General features: G+C 49.8%; 1 protein-coding gene across 3 annotated transcripts; it reads right to left on the minus strand.

Moving 5' to 3' along the window:
• Nucleotides 1–80: 80 nt before the first annotated feature.
• Nucleotides 81–18,632, minus strand: TFIP11 (tuftelin interacting protein 11). Of its 3 annotated transcripts, XM_035097723.2 has the most exons (14): nucleotides 18,515–18,632; nucleotides 17,416–17,484; nucleotides 13,429–13,647; nucleotides 13,013–13,169; nucleotides 12,475–12,631; nucleotides 11,368–11,495; nucleotides 10,616–10,768; nucleotides 8,924–9,439; nucleotides 7,611–7,717; nucleotides 5,675–5,843; nucleotides 3,854–4,097; nucleotides 2,686–2,828; nucleotides 1,607–1,772; nucleotides 81–681 (listed from the first exon to the last, which is right to left on the minus strand). In XM_035097723.2, the coding sequence occupies exons 3-14, from the start codon at nucleotides 13,632–13,634 to the stop codon at nucleotides 326–328; spliced, it is 2,502 nt and encodes an 833-aa protein (XP_034953614.2). In that variant the 5' UTR covers nucleotides 13,635–13,647; nucleotides 17,416–17,484; nucleotides 18,515–18,632; the 3' UTR covers nucleotides 81–325. The 3 variants fall into 3 exon arrangements, with proteins under 3 accessions (XP_034953614.2, XP_034953615.2, XP_060125722.1); XM_035097724.2 differs by lacking the exon at nucleotides 17,416–17,484 and having other exon boundaries at nucleotides 18,515–18,575; XM_060269739.1 differs by lacking the exon at nucleotides 18,515–18,632 and having other exon boundaries at nucleotides 17,416–17,980.
• Nucleotides 18,633–20,083: the final 1,451 nt, after the last annotated feature.

The following is a 20,083-nucleotide window of genomic DNA, read 5'->3' on the forward strand; positions in this document are numbered from 1 at the left end:
GACATTTTGATTCTGTCTCAGGGCTTCAGCATTTTCTAGATGCACTGATTGGAAGCTCAGGTGCACTAAAGCTGAGGGGCTTCCAATCAGATTTAGTGGTTGTGGTACTTGGCCCCCAGCCCCAGATACAGGTGGGCTAGACACCTCTTGGTATGCACTGGTCTTCCTGCAGCCTGGCAGGAGAGTTTGAGAATAGCCCTCAACCCCCCCACACACTGGGGCAGATCCCACTCAGGGACTGCCTTCCTGCACCTCCCGGTCCCCAGTGAATGAGGCAAGGCAACCCGCATGGCAGTGCTGTGCCCCGAGTCCCAGCACCTTGTCCTCACTTTGCCATGTCTATGAGGCTCTGCAGGGAGGTGGGGACCCAGGTCTTCTCCCCCTGCACAAAGACCACACCCCGGTCAATGTAGATGACGATGCGGCCAAATGTGTAGAGCTGCTTCCCTTCATGCCGTTTTCCAATGACTGGCATGAAGACGATGTTGTGCTCCTCTGCCTTGGTCTGGATGAGGTCCTTGAAGTTCATGGGCACGGAGCCTGCAGCCATGCCGATCCCACGCTGTGCCATGTTCTCAGCCTCCCGGCGCTCCTGCATCGCCTCGTACTGGAAGTCCTTCCGGCGTTCTGTGTGTGTGAGGTAGGCAATGTTCTCACGGGCCCCGGGTTGCATGTAGCCACCTGCCAGAGGAGTAAAGGGAGAGAGATGATATGGCAGCTGGCAAAATTTTGCAGCGCCCTCCTAGCACGCAGCCAGAGCCCAAGGGAAGAGGGTGCCATGGGTCACACAGCCTGCGAGGCTGCCACAATGAGCTCTCCCAGCTGGAAAGGTGGAGTGAGGGGACGAAAAGCAGAAGAGGAGCCCTCAGCTGGATCATGCCCAAGTGGGCCCATCTGGTCCAGCATCCTGTGTTCTCGGTGGCCAATCAGATGCTCGAGTGGGAAACCCGCAAGGAGAACCCATGCACAAGAGCCCTCTCCCTCCTGTAGCTTCTAGCAACTGGTATTCAGAAGCATCACTGACTCTGATGGGGGAAACTGAGCACAGACATCCTGGCTGGTAGCCTTTGATAACCCTTTCCTCCTCCATGAACCTGCCTAATCCTCCTTGAAAGCCATCCAAGTTGGGGGAGATCAGGGCCTCCTGGGGAGCAAATTCCATAGTTTAATAAACTATACACTCTCAGTGCAGCCCCTGTTTCTTCTCCCACTGTTTGCTGATTTTGAGGAGGTAAGGAATTGCAGACCTTCTGAAATGGGGGCAACGAGCAAGAGAACCAACTGCTCTGGAGAGCTGGAAAGGAGTACAGTATAAGAAAGATGGTGAGCTCATAGGGCAGAAACATGGTGTGTCTCTTCAGAAGGACGATTCAGTGGGATTTACTCATGAGTAAGTGTGCAAAGCAAGGGTAGCCCAAACAGTGATCTCTAAATGTGGACAACCACCCTCCCCCATGGCCGCTTGAGGCTGGTGACAATCGTGGCCCTTCTACAGGGTTCTTCAGCCTCAGTCTCTTCCATTTCCCTCCTATATGAAAAGGGACACTATTGTTTTGAGTGATTGTTTCCAATGCGACATTTGTGTTGGCAACCATCACTCACGCACCGACACTGGAAGAAACCGCTCTGTTCATGATGTCCAGAGCCTCGTTGAATTTTTCCTTGATGGAGGGATGGGCCAGCACCTGGTCAGAGAACATCGACTTCCAGCCCAGGTACCACTTGGTGATCTCTTCGTAATTGGGGTTGTTGCTGAGCCAGGAGCACAACACCTGCAGGAGGAGGAGGAGGAGGGTCAGCAGCAGCGAGGCCACAAACACCCCACCCCACCCAAGATCAGGGGCTCAAGGCTTCACTTGGGCTGCAGACGGGACAGGCTCACGAGGAAGCAGCGTCTGGTGCATTTCTGATCCAGGGACAAGAATTTCAAGGGAAAACCAGAAGCCACCCAACTTCCAAAGGAGAGGGCAGCACAGCCAAGCCCCTGCTGAAGTCTGGCAGTTCACGTGGAACTGTAAAGGGGGCCGCTGCTCAAAAGGGGGGGAAAACAAGTTCCAGCAACACCAGTCCACTGCTGCTAGCAGAGAGCAGAGGAGCCAGCAAACCAATTAGGTCCAGAGAGATCAGGTGAGCAGGAAGGGAAAGGGAGGAAAGATGGCACAAGACGTTTCTTGTCAACTGTCCCTTGACAAAGATAATCATGTGGTGATTAATGATAACTAAGCTGTAAATCTTGGTTATCACATCTCTCTACTCCTCTACTCTGGATTGTATATGCATGAAGGTGATGGCTGCCTGGTGAAAGACCCAGTGTGAGAGGCAAGGAAAGGAAGACCTCCCAGGGTGGGAGGCTGGGAGAGGAAAGGGAAGCTCCCAGGCCCCTTCTGTGTGAGACATGGGTGAAGAGCTGCCTTTAAGAGAGGACTTCGCTTCTTCTTGTTGTTCCAAAAACAGTCATAATAGTTTTTTTTGTGGCAAACAGATAAATCAGGTGAGCCTGCAAGCTGCAGGGCTCCAATCTATTTCAGCAGGGGCATCGGGGGCAGGGTGGGGATTCCTTACTGCTTATTCCCTGCAGCTGCCCTTAAGCAAAAGTGGAACTGAAGGGAAGTTCACAAAACCCAACGCTGCTGTTTGTGGTAACCTCAGGGCTGAACCCAGCCGGACACTGCTGGAGTCACACACCTGCAACCACTTGGGGAAGAAGTGCTTCTCCAGGATCCCCACCAGGCTAGAGACGGAGATCATCCCTTCCCAGTCCATCACCCAGAAGAAGGAATCCATGTGCTGCTGGTGGGGGTTGATCATCAGCTCATTCAGACACAAGCCTGTGGAGGAAAGTGGAGATGACAGCAACCTTAGACCAGCTCAGCCTAGAGAGCAGAGGGGCTTCTTCACGTGCACACACCCCACCCCCACCCCCAAATTATTGATGTTCTCCCCTCAGGGAAACCAGCAAAGCTGCAACCAAGATAAACGTTGAAACAACTTTCTCTAGTGAGGATCCCAAAAGCTCTTCCAACTGCTGAAGTCCCTGTTCTTTCCTCACTTGGATACACTTCCCCCTGAGCTCTGCCACGGATCATCAGCTGGACCAGCCTTCCCCAGCCAAGCACTTTCCGTCTACCCCACTAGAGTACAATTGTGGTGACTGAGGACAATGGGAAGTGCCAGGTTGGAGGTGGCTGGCCTAGATTCCTACAGTGGAGAAAACATTGTGCTGATCTATGTTATGCTGCCTCCAACCCCAAACATTTTCTGCCCCCAAGAGCAGCCCAAATGGGGAGAAGGGGATGGAGTATAGCTGGCAGCTGCAAAGCATCAACTCTGCACGGAACTCAGCAAGACAGCAAGCCAATAGGAAAGGTGTTCCAGAGCCAAAATCAGCTCCGGAGGCTGCTACCTGCCTGACCCCACTGTCTACCCTGCCTCAAACCGACACCCTGCCAGCCAAACAAACAAACAAACAAACCCAAATCACTGGATCAGGAAAAATTATTGTGAGTTTAAGCCATGTGCAAACTCTGCATGCCTGTGCTTTGGTCTCTGCCCCTCTTGCATGTGCTTCTGTGGGACAGTCCTGCTTCCTTAACCCCAGAAGGGTTTCTTGAGAGGCAGGGCACCCATTATGCATGTGAGAAGGTCCAGGTTCAACCCGTCTCCGCCTCCAGGCAGGACAGGAAATGTGCCTTGCCTGAAATCCCGGAGAGCCAGTCACTGTGTGTGCAGGCAATGCGGAGCTAAATGGACCCGTGGTCTGTTTTAGAAGAAGGCTGCTTCCTGCAAGGCCTCCAACCCCAGTCGCCCGCCTCCTGCTCTGCTGCAAAGGCAGCCCTGGGGGGGACCAACTCACCCAGCTTGGGCACAATGTTCTTGATCATGAAGGCCTCCCAGGATCCTGGTGTGAAGACCTCCTTCCAGGGCTGCAGGATCAGCTTGGCCGAGGAGTCGCTGGGGTGCCATTTCTGGAGGGCGTTGGACAGCTTGTTGCGGATGGGCGAGTAGAGCGGTTCAAGCCGGGTGTGCATGAAGGGCAGCCAGGGGTGGATCCACGAGTGGATGGGGACCGTGTCTGTCAGGGGGTTCCAGCTTTCCACCTTGACGCAAGAGTAGCGGTAAGCATCACAGAACGCCCAGAGGCATTAACTTACTGCCTTTCTATCCCACTTTTTTCTCCAAGGAGCTCAAGGTGGCATATGTAGTTCTTTCCTCCCTCATTTAATCCTTCACAACAACTCTGTGAGGTAGGCAGACTGAGAGGCAGTGATTGGTCCAAGGTCACCCAGGGAGCTTTGCAGCCATATAGGGATTGGAACCTGGGTCTCCCAGGTTCTAGTCTGTTCCTCTAACCCAGGGGTAGGCAACCTAAGGCCTGGGGGCTGGATCCGGCCCAATCGCCTTCTTAATCCAGCCCGTGGATGGTCCAGGGATCAGCATGTTTTTACATGAGTAGAGTGTGTCCTTTTATTTAAAATGCATCTCTGGGTTATTTGTGGGGCCTGCCTGGTGTTTTTACATGAGTAGAATGTGTGCTTTTATTTAAAACTAGTTGGCCCGGCCACACGTTGCTGTGGCTCATCCCTGTGACTCCCCCCACCCCGTCCCGAACCATGAGCCATCCCGACCCCGTCCTGCCCCCACCCCCAACGCAGGCGACACCCCTCCCTCTGTTGTCCCCAGGGAGTGAGTGTGCCCCCTCAGCATCTCCACACCCTGTTCGCCGCCCGGTGGTGGGAGGTGTGGAGCGGCGAGGGCCAGTCTCCCTCCCGGGCTGTCTTTCGCCCTCCGTTTCCGCCCTCCATCTGTTCATTCCCCCTAATACGCGTGTTCTGTAAAATCCCATCCCATACTAACCCTGACTCCCCCACCCACGCGTGTTCTGTAAAATTCCTGCACCCAGAGGCGGTGAGGGGCGGCCTGCCTCCGATGGCGCGGCGGGGTTCGGCCTGTCTCTGCCGTCAGCAGGGCCTGCTTTGCCTGTGGCTGGCGGTTAGGCTGACGTCAGAATCAGGCCCCCAGCAGTCTGTGCAGTCTGAGGTATGTTGTAAGTAAAGCAGTCAATAGATGGCGCTGTGTTGAGGTTCCCCCCCAAAAAAATAACCTTTACCTGACACAGGTGTGTCATCTGCCTACGCAAAGTGCATATAAACACTCACATATTGGCATGTGACGTTGTCTCCAAATTTGAACTCAATCGGTCCAGCAGTTTCGGAGAAAAGTCCGGACACACAAACATGCCCTTTTTACATTTATATATATATATAAGATGCATCTCTGGGTTATTTGTGGGGCATAGGAATTAATTCATTTACTTATTTTTCTCAAAATATAGTCCGGCCCACCACATGGTCTGAGGGACAGTGGACTGGCCCACGGCTGAAAAAGGTTGCTGACCCCTGCTCTAACCTCTACACCAGGCATCCCCAAACTGCAGCCCTCCAGATGTTTTGGCCTACAACTCCCATGATCCCTAGCTAAGAGGACCAGTGGTCAGGGATGATGGGAATTGCAGTCCAAAACATCTGGAGGGCCGAAGTTTGGGGATGCCTGCTCTACACCATGCTTCCGTCGGAACAAGGGCTTTCTGATTAAGCCTCCTGCCCCGCGCAACAAGCCCTGCTGAAGCTTCAACACCCACTGCGCCTGAGAGCAGCCCCAAGAGCCCCTCATCTACCTCTTTCTGCAACTTGGGGCAGATCAGCTGGTCCAGAATGTTGTCTAGGATCCAAACAGGAATGATGTGCCCCCAGCTGTCTAGGAAGTCCACCATCGGGATGCAGTTCCGGGGCTGCCACTGTGCTACCACGTTCCGCACGTACGGCATCCAAGTCTCCCACATCAACCTGAAGGATTAAAAATCTAAAATTGAGCGGTGCCAGGGGCAGATACAAACCACCCGCTTTGCTTCTTCAGTAGGAACTAGGGGTGCTTTAAGAGATTTCCTTGATGGACAGTGCAAATGCAGCTACTGCGCCTTCAAAACCTCTTTTCCCAGCTTCTCTCTCGGGCTTAGGGAAAGTCTGAAATCTCTCTCATGAGGTACACATGCCTGAGCAAGTGGAACAAACTCAAGGGTACATAGGCAGCAAAATGCGTTTCCACGTCATCGGCTTTTGGATTTCAAGCCTATGCGTTACTACAATATAGCCAGAGAAAGGAGGGGCATGGGCTGCACCAAAGCTTTCGCTGGACTCCCAACTCCCATCAGACCCAGCCTGCAAGGCTGACGTCAAGGATGAAGTAGGTTGTTGCCTATGCTGTGGTCACCTTCAGGTTAGATTGCTGCAATGCGTGATGTGTGTAGCTGCCTTTGAAGACAATTTGGAAACTGCAGCTGGTGCAGAAATCAACAGCCATCTTATTGACCAGCACAGTAAAAATTCAGTAAAAATTGGAATTTTTAAGAAGATGCAGGGGGAGAAACTATAATATAAGGATCCACAAAAGGGGGAGAAGGAAGTCCAAAGGGATAAGTTTATTGTTTTGCTTTTCTTTTTAACTGATGCTTATAAAATTTGAAAAATTCTGAAATAAAATTTTATTGACCAGTGCAGGGGTAGTCTGAACCACATAATACCACTTCTGGCACAACTGGCTTGCAATTCACTTCTGAGTGCAATTCAAGGCGCTGGCTTTGACCTATGAAACCTTTCGTGGCTCAGGACCCCAATAACTCAAGCACCGCCTCCCCCCCTCCTGCATGAACCAACCTGCACCCTGTGTTAGTCACCCGAGGCCCTTCTCCATGTGTTTCCTCTGAGGGAGGCAGGAAGGGTTTCATTCTCAGTGGTAGCTCCCCAATTATAGAATTGTCTCCCCAGGGAGGCACACCTGGCACCATCACTACAGGCAGCCCCCAAGTTGCATGGGGGTTGGGTTCCGGGTCATTGTGTGCTTGTAGGAAACTGTGTGTAACTGAAACACCCTTTTCCGCCGCCGCCGCCCCCCCTCCACCCTGCCCTGTTAGTGACATCTTTTATAATATTTTTGGGTCACTTCCAGATTTGGCACTGGACAACATAGTGGGAGTTGCCTGTATCTACAGTATTTTTAAGTGCCAGGCAAAAAACACTTTTTTTCCATCAGGCCTTCAGCTAGGGTTGCCAGACTCAATAGAGGACGGGACTTCTGTGCCTTTAATTGCCCTGCTCTCTTTTGAGTCTGGAAACCTTAAAGAGAAACCAGCAGACCCTTTGCTTGGAAATTAAAGAAAGGGTCTGCTGGTTTCTCTTTAAAGTTTCCAGACTCAATAGAGAGCGGGGCAATTAAAGGCACAGAAGTCCTGCCCTCTATTGAGTCTGGCAACCCTACCTTCAGCCTTTGATTTGGAGGGTTTTTATATATGTGGCCTGCTTCAATGCCTTTTTATAATTAAGAATGCATGTTGGCTTTAATTTATGTGCTCCCTTTTTTGTAAGCCATTTTGAGTTCCTTTTTGTATCTATAAAAAAGCAACTAACAAGTGCAATGTATAATTATTATTAGCAAAATAATCTCCGCAACATTAAAGAAGAAAGGGGATTAGCAGCCACGCCTGTTTGACCAGCACAGGGCTCCTCCTCCCTTGGAGAGAAACTTCCCTGCCAAACCTGCACAGGCGCTGCATTCACCTGTGAAAAGCATCCGAGGCGAGGTCCTGCCCACCGTGGGACAGCAACTGGTCGTTTTCCAGCAAGCTCTTCCACTTGGCTAGGATATCAGTGCCATACATGTGATCCTGGAGAGGAGAGGAGAGGAGAGGAGAGGAGAGGAGAGGCAGTGTGTTAGGTGCACAAGGCAACTGAGAGTCAACCTAAAAAGGGGGAAGTCCTATTTGGAGCAAGGGAACAGCTCTTTCCCCAAGGCTGGCATGGCTTATTGGATTTATTCGGAAGGCTTTCTATTTGGAAGGCATTCTTCCTCACCCTGGATGCTTTTGGGGTGTGATGGCCAGAGTGTAGGACTCTTGGCTAGGGAGATGCACTTACAAAGTTCACAGGGTGACCATGCGCCAGTCACTCTCTCTCAGCCTGGCCTACCTCACAGGGTTGTTGTGAGCAGCGACATAGCTAGGGGACAGGGTGAGCCACCCATGGGAGCAGGGCACGCTGCGTGGAGCCTCTCCGCAGCCTCCCCCTCAGCTGTAGGGAGGCTGAGGGAGAGGCAGTGGGCAGACACAAGCCCCCCACATTTCAGGCAGCGCCGAGCCTGCAGGCACTCAAGCCACCATGTCACTCCCAGGAAAGAAGTGTGGCTCAGGCACGCTGCAGGCCTCATGGTAAGTGCAGGCCCCTGCGATGCGCCCAGTGCCAGCCACATTTCTTTACGTTTGTTGACTGAGCTAAAAGGTTTAGTGAACCCAATAATAATAATAATAATTTATACCCCGCCCATCTGGCTGGGTTTCCCCAGCCACTCTGGGCGGCTTCCAACAAAAGAATAAAATGATCGATTAAAGATTAAAAGCCTCCCTAAACAGGGCTGCCTTCAGATGTCTTCTAAAAATCTGGTAGCTGTTTTTCTCTTTGACATCTGATGGGAAGGCGTTCCACAGGGCGGGCGCCACTACCAAGAAGGCCCTCTGCCTGGTTCCCTGCAACTTGGCTTATTTATTTTTTATATTAAAAAAACTCGTATTTTTGTCATTTTGTCACCCCCCCCCCCAGTGATGACACCCGGGGCAGACTGCACCCACCACACACCCCTTCCTCTGCCACTGGTTGTGAGGATAAAAAGAATAAATTGTTTACACTCCCCTGCTAAACTCCTTGGAGGGAGAGCAAGGAAAAAGTCATTAAGAAACCCTTTAGAGGCAGAAGGACAATTGGGGTTTGGGAAACTGAGCTTGGCCAGCAAATGTGGGTGTTTGGCCACCCAATTGGCATGGCCCTTTTGCTGCTCTTGGCCTCTGAGAGCTGCTCTTCCCCCCCCCCCCCCGGCCCACCTTCAGAGGGTCCCAGTTTTTGAAGTAGTCCTTGACGAGAGGGAAGACAATGGCCACAGCCAGGTCGACACGGTCGGACATCCGATACTCTTCGTAGTATTTGTCCTGGAGGGTCTCAAAGATCCTGGCGCACTCAGGCAGGGTCAGCGGGTCCTTGCAGTTGGGCTGCATCCGCCTCTCACACTCCTCCACCAGCTCCAGGACCTCGCTGAGGTTGCGCGTGTCTGCCTCCTCCTGCTCCAGGACCTCCGCCATCTTGTCGATCTCATGGGTCAGGTTGACCACCATGTCCCTCTCGTACTGCAGCTGCCGGTCATTCTGGATGATCTCCTGCTCCGTCAAGTCAATGAGGAGCTGCAGGTTGTGCTCCAGTTCGGGCAGACTGAAGGCCTGCGCCTTGGAGTCCTTGCCCAGCGGTGGAGGCAGCTGGGGGTTGTCATCAGGGATGTTGTGCTTCTGGCTGATCTGGCTGTAGCTGTAATAGACTTTCTGCTCCCGGCCGGTCATGTCAATCACCTTCCAAAGAAGCAAACAGAAAAACCCCAACAAGTTACAAGGCCACTTTCAACCAACAGCAAGTGCTGCTTTGTGGTGTCCTGGTGGGCAGAATCTATACAAAGGGGGTCAAACAATACTTTTCAGAGGGCCAATTTGGGCTGCTGAAGCAGTAGGCAACCTTTCAAAGTCCAGTCAATTCAAATTCGAAAGCTTGCATATTCCAGATGCAAACCTAAGTTTGGTCCACTGCAAAATTACTTTGCATCTTCAAATGGCCCAACACTTTTTGCCATTTGCAGTGATGGGACTGTGTGCAGGCTCCAAGGGAATGGTTCACAAGGGTCAGGGCATGTCTCCGCACCCCCACTAACCCCAGTGTGACCTTGGCTCCACCACTGCCCTCTTCTCCTGGGAAACCCAAGGGCTGACCACCATTTATTCCAGAGGACAGGGTGAGGACTTAGCCCTAGGGCTCATGAGCCAACATTAAAGTTAACCACAGACACCCAATGCCAAGCGGCCATTTTTAAGAGCTGTACTTCTGTATGTCAAGGATTTGGGCTTCTAGGAAGCACGTGGGCTCTTGACTTTTCTTTCCAGTTTAAATCAAGCCAGGCAATTGTTCCAGAATGCAGCAGAGCTCTCTGTTGCTCTTCAAGCATTACATACCATACAAAAGCAGGCTTGGACTTGCCAGCATGAAAGGGCACAAGAGCTAACAGGCCAGAATAAGTTACGCCAGTCATCGGCTTAAAACCGATGGAGGAATATTAAGGGAAAAGAACTCTTGAACCTGGGAGAAAAGCTTCCCTGGCTCATCATCTTCTGTATTTCCCTAAGCAGAGGGACCTGTTACAAGACAGTCAAAGCTCCCCCTAGCTGAGGACAAAGGTCAGAGAACGAGCCAGGAGGAGAGCGCTCTGGGTAGTTACTAGCCAACTAGCCAGGACGGCTCTGCTTCCACTGTCAGAGGCAGCCACGCTCCCAAAGACCAGTTTCTGGAAACTGCAGGAGGAGCAAGGGCTCTCATGCTTGGACCCTGCTTGTGGGTTTCCCACATGCAGCTGGTTGGCCACTGTGAGAAGAGGATGAACTACATGGGCCCCCCTTGGCCTTATCCAGCAGGCTCTTCCCAAGTTTTTCTGACCTTAAGCCTGAAACCTGCCCCACCTTCCTTTGGACAATCAGCCTCACCTTCACTTGTGCCAGCTCCTTCTGAGGTGCCGACAGTTGCTTCCCAGCCCGGCCTTTGGCTTTCAGTTCCTCCACAGTCTTGTAGGTGTACTTTGGCTTCTTCTTGCCCCCACCTGGGTCCTTCCGCCACTGGCTGAGCTCCTTTTGGAACTCCTGGGATGAAAGAAGAGATGGGAGAAGTGCAAGATGGAGGAGGAAACACTCCACTGGGGACTGCAGAGCACCAAACCCTTTCCTTGGCCTGGGGCTGAGCAGGGAATATTGCCAGTGGACTATGTCCAGGGGGGGGGGTTCACTCTTTTAAAGGTCTGCGCCAACAGGCACCAACCAACCCTAGCCCTAGTCCACAATATGGTCTTCTACAGGACATGCCTGAAAACAAAAAGCAAGGCTTTAACTCTCTCGGTCCTACCAGTTGCTAACATAAGTGATTATGTGTACAGAAATGAACTGCGAATCCAGGTTCCAAGAACTCCGTTTAAATGTTTCCCAAGGGAAGAAAGAATCACAGAATTGCAGAGTTGGAAGGGACCCAAGGCATCATCTAATCCAACCCTCTGCAATGCAGGAATCACAGCTGCTCTCAGACACAGAGCCAGATACAACAGTCAAATGCAGAAGGCAGTTTTCGTTAGGACGTAAACACCATTGTAAGAAACCACCACATTTCTTCCACACAGGTCCCAAAATGTGGAAATGAGAATTGGGAGGGGGGGAGATGAGGAGAGGGACGGCTTGGGGTGGGGGAATACCTCCTCTGCCTCTTCGTCTGAGTCAACAACAGGGAAGTCCTGCAAGGACTGTGTGGTTCGCTCAGAGCCATACGCCCCTATGGCTGCCTTGCCTTTCCTCTGCTTAGCTTCAATAGGGTTGATGATACCTAGAAAAATTCACAGCTGTTAGTGAAGTGAATATAAGAACACAGAACGATCAGAGCTGCCTGGAGAGCATACCTGCCAAGTCTCCCGCTGAAAAATGCAGGATCAGCAGTGGCGCGGCACTGGGAGTTGCGTAGAAGCAACTTCTGGGGCTGCTCCGCCCATGTGTGGGCACCGGAAATCGGGCAGAGAGGCACCGGAAGTTGCTTCTACACATGCCCGGCAGCTATCTTGGTGGTTGCTGCATGGCGGTGGCCATCTTGGTGACGGCAGCTGCCATGCGGCCAGCACCAAGATGACCGCCAAGCATGCGTAGAAGTGACTTCCGGTGCCGCTCTGCCCGATTTCCGGTGCCCACACATGGGCGGAGCGGCACCCAAAATGGAGGCTCCCTGGCAGGTAGGAAATCTGAGATTTTTCTCCATTTGGGAGAACAGCGGGAAACGGATTAAAATCCGGGGGTTTCCCACGAAAAACGGGATAGTTTGCAGCTAAGCTGGAGAGGGAGGCAAAATAGCACAGCAGCAGCTCTACTCTTCCCTGTGCTTGAGCCCAGGTTTGCTCTTCTATTTTCAGAAAGCCTGCCCCAATAGATTTCCCCACCCATATCAAAAAGAGCTGATGGGGTTGCATCTCTTGGTCTTAAAGGGCCAGGTAGTTAACTAGCCCTGTGGCACTCTGGGAAAGGAGTGCTGCTGTTCATCCTGGATCTGTTAACCAGAATCTTTGCAAGTAGCCACTGTTGAATGCCTTCCAGATGTGTTAACTACAAGTCCCATCAGCCTCTGCCAGCACAACCGAAGGTCAGGTTGGGCAAGGCTGGTTTACAACTTCTGTGCCGGTTTTACAGACAGATCAAAATTAACTGATAGGCTGATTCTGCTTGAAGGAGAAAGAAAGGCAGATACCAACTTGGTTTTTGTTTTCCTGTGGTCTTCTTAAAAGCCTGTACAACAAATCAAGTGGGGTGCTGGGCCATACCTTGAGCATTCTTTCCAAGGCCCCTTCCAGGCACGTAGCCCATTTTTTGAAGAAGTTTCTGCCCAATTCCTTTTGTATGCCTCTCCCAGCTACCAAAGTCCATAAAAGATTTGGTTCCTCCTATGAAGCCCTTCTGGCTTGGTTTGAAATTGCCACCCTGTTAAAACACAAAGATGAAATAAATATCATAGTTCGTGGGTAGGCAAAATAAGCCCCAATCCCCCCCAAAATATAGTCTGGCCCCCCACAAGGTCTGAGGGACAGTGGACCGGCCCCCTGCTGGAAAAGGTTGCTGACCCCTGTCCGAGTTCATCCAGTGCCTGACTGTATTGACAGCTGTATTACTAAAGCACTGGTGTGTCTCAGTCCAGACATCTATTTGGGGTGTTTATAGTTGAGACTGTGCACATTCCACACCAACAAAATCCAGATTGTGTGGTTCATCCTGTTGTCGTTAGTGCTTCCTGAGGTTCTTTAAGACACTCCAGAACTACAATTAAAATGCAGTGATTTATGGCCCAATTAACTAAGAACTCACTGTCTTTAACTTCTTTGGCAGAAACTCTTTGGGGGGGATTTCTTCCAGCTTCAGAGGCTTCTCATCCTCATCGGAATCTTCATCTGTTATCTCATCAGCTGCTGGCTTCTTCAGCCCAGCACTGATAAAGTTAACAGGCGCCGAGTAATCTTTAGACCTGGGTTAAGAAAAAATACATTTATTCACAGATGTTTCTGTAGTTTTAAAAAATGCATTTAGACATGAGATAGCTCTTCCCCGATTAAATTCACTGTTGAATGATATCTATGCTATTGTCAAGTTAATATTGCATAATCAGAAGCTGACATATACTATCAAGGGAGGTGTTAATCAAGGGTTTGGAAATGGGTGCAGAACTTTTGAGAACAGCCTCACTAATCACAACATTCCTGATCACTTCCTTGGGGGACCAGTACCGTTTGCCCCCAAAGCTGGGCCTCTCATCATCAGAATCGTGCTCAGCCCACATGCCATAGGTGGCCTCCTCCTTGGTCTGCCAGTGGCGCTGCCGGTTGGGGTTGAACTCATTCTGAAGGTCCCAGTCGGTGATCTCAAATTTCTCCATCTCCACATCGTCATCAGCAGCAGCGTCATTTTTGCCGTACAAATGGGACAGCGACATGATGGAAACTGGCCTAGGTATGGGGAGAGGAAGCAGAAGATGAAGAAATAGCCCAGGAAGCTCCCTGTGCACACTCCCAATCTCCTCAACCTGCTCCCTGACCTAGCTCTCTCCCTCTGACCTTTCCTTTCCCCACCTCATGTGTAAGGTTGTGGCACCTGTCGCTTCTCCCAACCCTCTCTCCTGATTTCGGACAGATTGGTGGGAATAGCAAAACCCAGTCACGTATGTGTGAAACTTAGACAAAACAAACTTCAGTAGAAGCTGCCACCATCCATTCTCCCCCACACTTGCACCTGGGAAGAGAGACCGAAAGCGAAATCTCTCTGCCTTTTACTAGGCTGAAAGGCTCTTAGTCTCTTCTTATGAAGCAGACAGGAATCCAACCGGTTTGGTTTTCCTTAACTCAAACCCAGGCCCACTCTCTTGTGCAGCCTACGGAAGGATTAACTTCCAAAAGGTATATTGTCAGACCCTGGCCCACTATTACTGTGGCACCAACAGGACTCAAACAAGCGGTAAGCGACCAAATGGCTTAAAGGGACTAGATTGGTTCCTCCACCCTCAACAAAGCACATAAGACCCAACGGCATTCCTTTTCCAGGATTTAAAATATAAAACAAGACAGCTTAAAATATTGGTGCACATTTCTTAGGAAGATTACAATCATAGAAAATAATAACAAAAGCATAGTTGCTCTATGTCAGTAGATCATAGTTGCAACTATGGCAGGGTTAGCAAAGTGCAAAGTTCTGTTCCTGGAGGTTCCATATTTATCCCAAAATACCCCACAAGGGGTTCCGGAATTAAACCAATGAAAATATTACATTAGCTGTCACCAATGATGTTAGGTGTGAGGCATAACTCTCAGCTGTCCAAAGTTGGGTACCTTAATTGGGTATTGGAATGTCTCCAATACTCCCCTAGTCTTCCCAGCCTAATTGATGGAAAGCAGACCTTCAGGTGAAAAGAGATTTCTTGATCTATTGTCCATCCTCCCATCACATGCCACAGCCCGGCCATTCAAATGTAAATCAGTGAAATGGATAAAACTTGGGCCTCTTTTCAGGACCAGAGACAATTAACACATTCTCTACAGACAGCTACCATACTGGAGGGAGTAGAGAAGGCACAGGCTGGTGTTTAAAAGCCAGGTCTGCATTGCTCTCTCCCAACATGCATTGCTACAGAACCAAGGAACGAAAATTGTCTATTCTACAATTCCTATTCTGTAATTCCCATACCGTTTATCATGTGATCCCCTGCCCATGTGATGCCCCTCATCTCCCAAAATACTGTCTTCTGGCACACACACAAACTACCTTCAGAAAACTACTTCATAAAACTTAGGGGAATGCTGGGTGAAATCCCATGGACAGAAATACTAAAAAGGAAGAGAGTTCATGATGGTTAGGAGTTTGTTAAAAGGGAGATATTAAAAGCACAACTTCAGGCAATACCAATGAGACAGAAACATGGAAGGTGCCTAAAGAAGCCGGGGTGGCTATCTAAAGAACTTTTAACTGAGTTAAGATTTAAAAGGGATATGTACCAAAAAAGGAAAAAGGGGAAAACCACCAGAGAGGAATTCAAACAAATAGCCAGCACGTGTAGAGACAAAGTCAGAAAAGCTAAAGCACAGAATGAACTCGGGCTTGCTAGAGAGGTTAAAAGCAACAAAAAGGGCTTTTATGGGTATGTCCATAGCAAAAGGAAGAACAAGGAAACAGTGGGGTCACTTAGAGAAGAAGATGGTGAAATGCGAACAGGGGGTAGAGAAAGGGCAGAACTCCTCAATACCTTATTTGCCTCAGTCTTCTCCAAGAAAGAAAACAATGCCCAACCTGAAGAATATGGAGCAGATGATTCAGCAGGGGAAACACAGCCCAGAATAAGTAAGGAGGTAATACAAGAATACTTTGCTAGTTTAGATGTATTCAAGCCTCCAGGGCCAGTTGAACTACATCCAAGAGTATTAAAAGAACTGGCAGAGGTGATTTCAGAACCACTGGCAGTAATCTTTGAGAATTCCTGGAGAACAGGTGAAGTTCCAGCAGACCGGAGGAGGGCAAATGTTGTCCCTATTTTCAAAAAGGGGGAAAGAGAGGACCCAAACAATTACCGCCCAGTCAGCATGACATCAATACCAGGAAAGATTCTAGAGCAGATCATTAAGCAAACAGTCTGTGAGCACCTAGAAAGAAACTCTGTGATCACTAAAAGTCAGAATGGGTTTCTCAAAAATAGGTCATGCCAGACTAATCTGATCTCATTTTTGACAGAATTACAAGCCTGGTAGATGAAGGGAACGCTGTGGATATAGCCTTTTTTGATTTCAGCAAGGCCTTTGACAAGGTGCCCCATTATATTCTTGTAAAGAAGCTGGTAAAATGCGGGCTAGACAATGCTACCATTCAGTGGATTTGTAACTGGCTGACTGACCGAACCCAAAGGGTGCTCATCAATGGCTCCTCTTCATCCTGGAGAGAAGTGACTAGTGGGGTGCCAGAGGGTTTTGTCTTGGGCCCAGTCTTATTCAACATCTTTATCAATGACTTGGATGGTGAACTTGAGGGCATCCTGAGCAAGTTTGCAGATGACACCAAATTGGGAGGGGTGGCTAACACCCCAGAGGACAGGATCACACTTCAAAATGACCTTAACAGATTAGACAACTGGGCCAAAGCAAACAAGATGAATTTTAACAAGGAGAAATGTAAGGTACTACACTTGGGCAAAAAAATGAAAGGCACAAATACAGGATGGGTGACACCTGGCTTGAGAGCAGTACATGTGAAAAGGACCTAGGAGTCTTGGTAGACCACAGACTTGACATGAGTCAGCAGTGTGATGCAGCAGCTAAAAAAGCCAATGCAATTCTGGGCTGCATCGATAGGAGCATAGCATTTAGATCAAGGGAAGTAATAGTACCACTGTATTCTGCTCTGGTCAGACCTCACCTGGAGTACTGTGTCCAGTTCTGGGCACCACAGTTCAAGAAGGATTTGGACAAGCTGGAACATGTCCAGAGGAGGGCAACCAAAATGGTCAAAGGCCTGGAAACAATGCCTTATGAGGAACGGCTTAGGGAGCTGGGTATGTTTAGCCTGGAGAAGAGAAGGTTAAGGGGTGATATGATAGCCATGTTCAAATATATTAAAGATGTCTTATAGAGGAGGGGGAAGAGGATGTTTTCTGCTGCTCCAGAGAAGCGAACACGGAGCAATGGATTCAAACTACAAGAAAGAAGTTTCCACCTCAACATTAGGAAGAACTTCCTGACAGTAAGAGCTGTTCAACAGTGGAATTTGCTGCCAATAAGTGTGGTGGAGTCTCCTTCTTTGGAGGTCTTTAAGCGGAGGCCTGACAGCCATATGTCAGGAATGCTTTGATGGTGTTTCCTGCTTGGCAGGGGGTTGGACTGGATGGCCCTTGTGGTCTCTTCCAACTCTATGATTCTACCTTGCCTCTACCCCAGCTTCCTCTACAATCTTAACCTTTGCTGCTGCCACTCTCCCTCCTGTTTAGTCCTACAATTACCCCAATATAAAATGATTAAAGGTATATTTGCCTCCCCAATTTTGGGAGTTTTTAATTAAGAGAAAAGATTAGCAAGAGGTATGACAAGATACGAGTAAGTGAATAGAGGCTCTTCTCCCTCTCTTGGCACATGACATTGGGGTTAAGACGAGGGCCTGGGAGCTCAGGGTTTGAATCCCCCAACTAGCCATAAAGCTCACTGGGTGATCTTGGGGGAGTCACTGCCGCATCCGAAGCTTACCTCACAGGGCTGTTGTGGGGACCCAGGAGGGGGAGAATCAGCTTGAGCTCTTGAGAGGAAAGGTGGTGTCTAAATGCAACAAAGAAATATAATAATGATGACAAGTGAGGTGAGCGTTGGAAGATTTGGGACAGACCCAAGGAAGTGCATTGTTAAGTGACAGAACTCCCTCCCGTAGGAGGCAGCGGTGGCCATTAACTCGCATGGCCTCCGGAGAGGACTGGGGAAACTCACAAAGAGTGATAGGGCTAGCAATGGTGACCAGGCAGGTTCTTATCATATGTGCTGGTCTTGTAGTAGGGTTGAAGCTTCGTGGGAAACAATATAGAATGACTTGAAAAAGATGTTTACAATAACAAACTTGTAAAAACAACAACCAGAAGCCTTCTTTTGGGAATTATAGGGACAGAACTACACAAACCCAAACTGCTGAGACTACAGCGGCAAGAATGTTACTTGCCCAAAAATGGAAAGAAGAAATCCCAGCAAAAGAAGAATGGATACAAAAACCAATCGGGGGAAAAGAAATCAAAATAATAAACTTTTATAAAATAATAGAATTGGTTTATTGAATATTTACAAACAAACTAAACAGATAAGAACATTGGCAGGATTACTGTAATATCCTGCAGTTTTAAAAGAGTATGTATTTAAAGTAGATGAATAAATGAGTAAATTAGTTTGGAATATGCAGAAAATATTAAAAATAAATTTAAGGAAACGCAGAAAGAGGGGGAAGGAAGTCGAGTTTTGAAATGTTAAAATGATTGTAAAATTATTGAAATGTATAAAACTGGAAATCAATAAAAGGGGATGGCGACCCGGGAGAGTGGCTCTTCCGCTCGGCTCTCCCATGGCGAGCGCCTGGCTGGTCCCCGGAAACATAGCATGCCGGCCTCATCCGGCTGCTGCGAGGCTCTCCTCCAGGAGCCCGGGGCCACAGCTGAACCTTCACGACCAGGGGCAGTCGGCCTCCCTCCGCAGCACCACCGGGGGCGGGCGGCGCTCCTCGGAGTCTGCGGCAGACTACCCGGGACTCCTCGGGAGGGGCTGCGCCTGGCGGGCCCCTTCCGCTCCGGGCCACCCCAACCTCACTCACCGGCTCGCCCGCCTCTCGCCCTAGGCCTGGGGAAAGGGACGCGCATGCGCAACCGGACGCTTCCGCCGGAACCAGGAACCATAGAGGCGGAAGGAAGGGCGCCGGGAGGGAAAAGGCCTCTCCTTCCCGCAGACTCGGTGGTCCCGGCGGAGGACGGAGTCCTCTCGGAAAGAAAGTGGGGGATAGAGGAGCCCCTGACCATGGGCAGAATGCCCTTCCTTCCAGGGCATTGGGCTGCCAAGGCAGACTGTGTGTGCCCCGCCCGCTACCCAATTCGGAGGCCGCTTTTGTTTGGTTTTTGGCGGCGAGACCTTTGCAGACTCCCATTCACACGTGGCGCCGGCAGCACGCGGGTCCCAGAGGCGTGTCCGGGAGGGAAGTCTTTGCCAAAGCAGGCAAGGCTCCAGCTGAAGGAGCAGACAAGCGGCCCCCGAACCCTCCACCGAGCCCCTTGTTTTGTGGGCTTTTTATGCTTCTTACTTGCCTGGCTTGTGGGTTTAGAATACTGTAACTTATAAATGAGCCAGTAGATTTTGGTTTATTTGGCCAAGTTTATAATCCTCCTTTCAACAACACTTTTTAGATTTTTCTTTTTCCAATCAAGAGGTATATAAATTTTATGAAATAAACACCAGAAAGTTTCCTAGCTAGTAATTGCTGCCAAGTATGTTCATCTAGTCCAGGCATCCCCAAACTGCGGCCCTCCAGATGTTTTGGCCTACAACTCCCATGATCCCTAGCTAACAGGACCAGTGGTCGGGGAAGATGGGAATTGTAGTCCAAAACATCTGGAGGGCCGCAGTTTGGGGATGCCTGATCTAGTCCATCCTATTGCATAGTTAGAGAGTCTCTGACAGATGGCCCTCCAGCCTCTGCTTTAAAATGTTCCTTGAGGGAGAGTCAACCCCTTCCAGCTTGATTATGTACTGGGGAATAGCACCTGCTCTTCCTGAAGATCTAGACAGGTTCTAGGTTGCACACACATTTTTCTTCTATTATGCTATCTTCAGACAGTCTTTGGGAATCCAAACTATGGAAGGCCGGGGGGGGGGGGAGTGGAGAGAGAGGCAGGCAGGCAGGCAGGGCACTGATTGGACAAATTGACTCTAATAGATTTCCATTTTTGTGGTTTGCAAATTTTCTTGAAGGGATTGGAAGCAATTTGCATCGGGGTGTGGAAAGAAGAAGCCAACATTACTCCTGGAATACAATGTTGAATGCAACTGAATTAATTGAGCCACTGATTAATTTCCACCCCCCTGGGTTGCAAAACAGGAGGCTCATTCCTGACACCCTCTTTTTAATAAATTTGAAATAGATTTCTGGAGAGCAGAAAGCATAAAGGAAGATATGTGTCACCCCTGGCTCAGCTTCCCACTGACAACAAAAACAACTTTTGAAAGCAGATTGCAATGCAATCCTTGCACTGCCTCATCGAAAAAATCGAGCAGATGATGCCTTGGGGCACTTCTGCAGGCAGGGCACGTTTGGAGCTGTGATGGGGAGGCAAAGGTGGAAAAATCTGCTTCTGTACAGTGGTACCTCTAGTTACGAACTTAATTCATTCCG

This window comes from Zootoca vivipara, chromosome 17 (assembly GCF_963506605.1).
Source record: "Zootoca vivipara chromosome 17, rZooViv1.1, whole genome shotgun sequence".
NCBI classification, from domain to species: domain Eukaryota; kingdom Metazoa; phylum Chordata; class Lepidosauria; order Squamata; family Lacertidae; genus Zootoca; species Zootoca vivipara.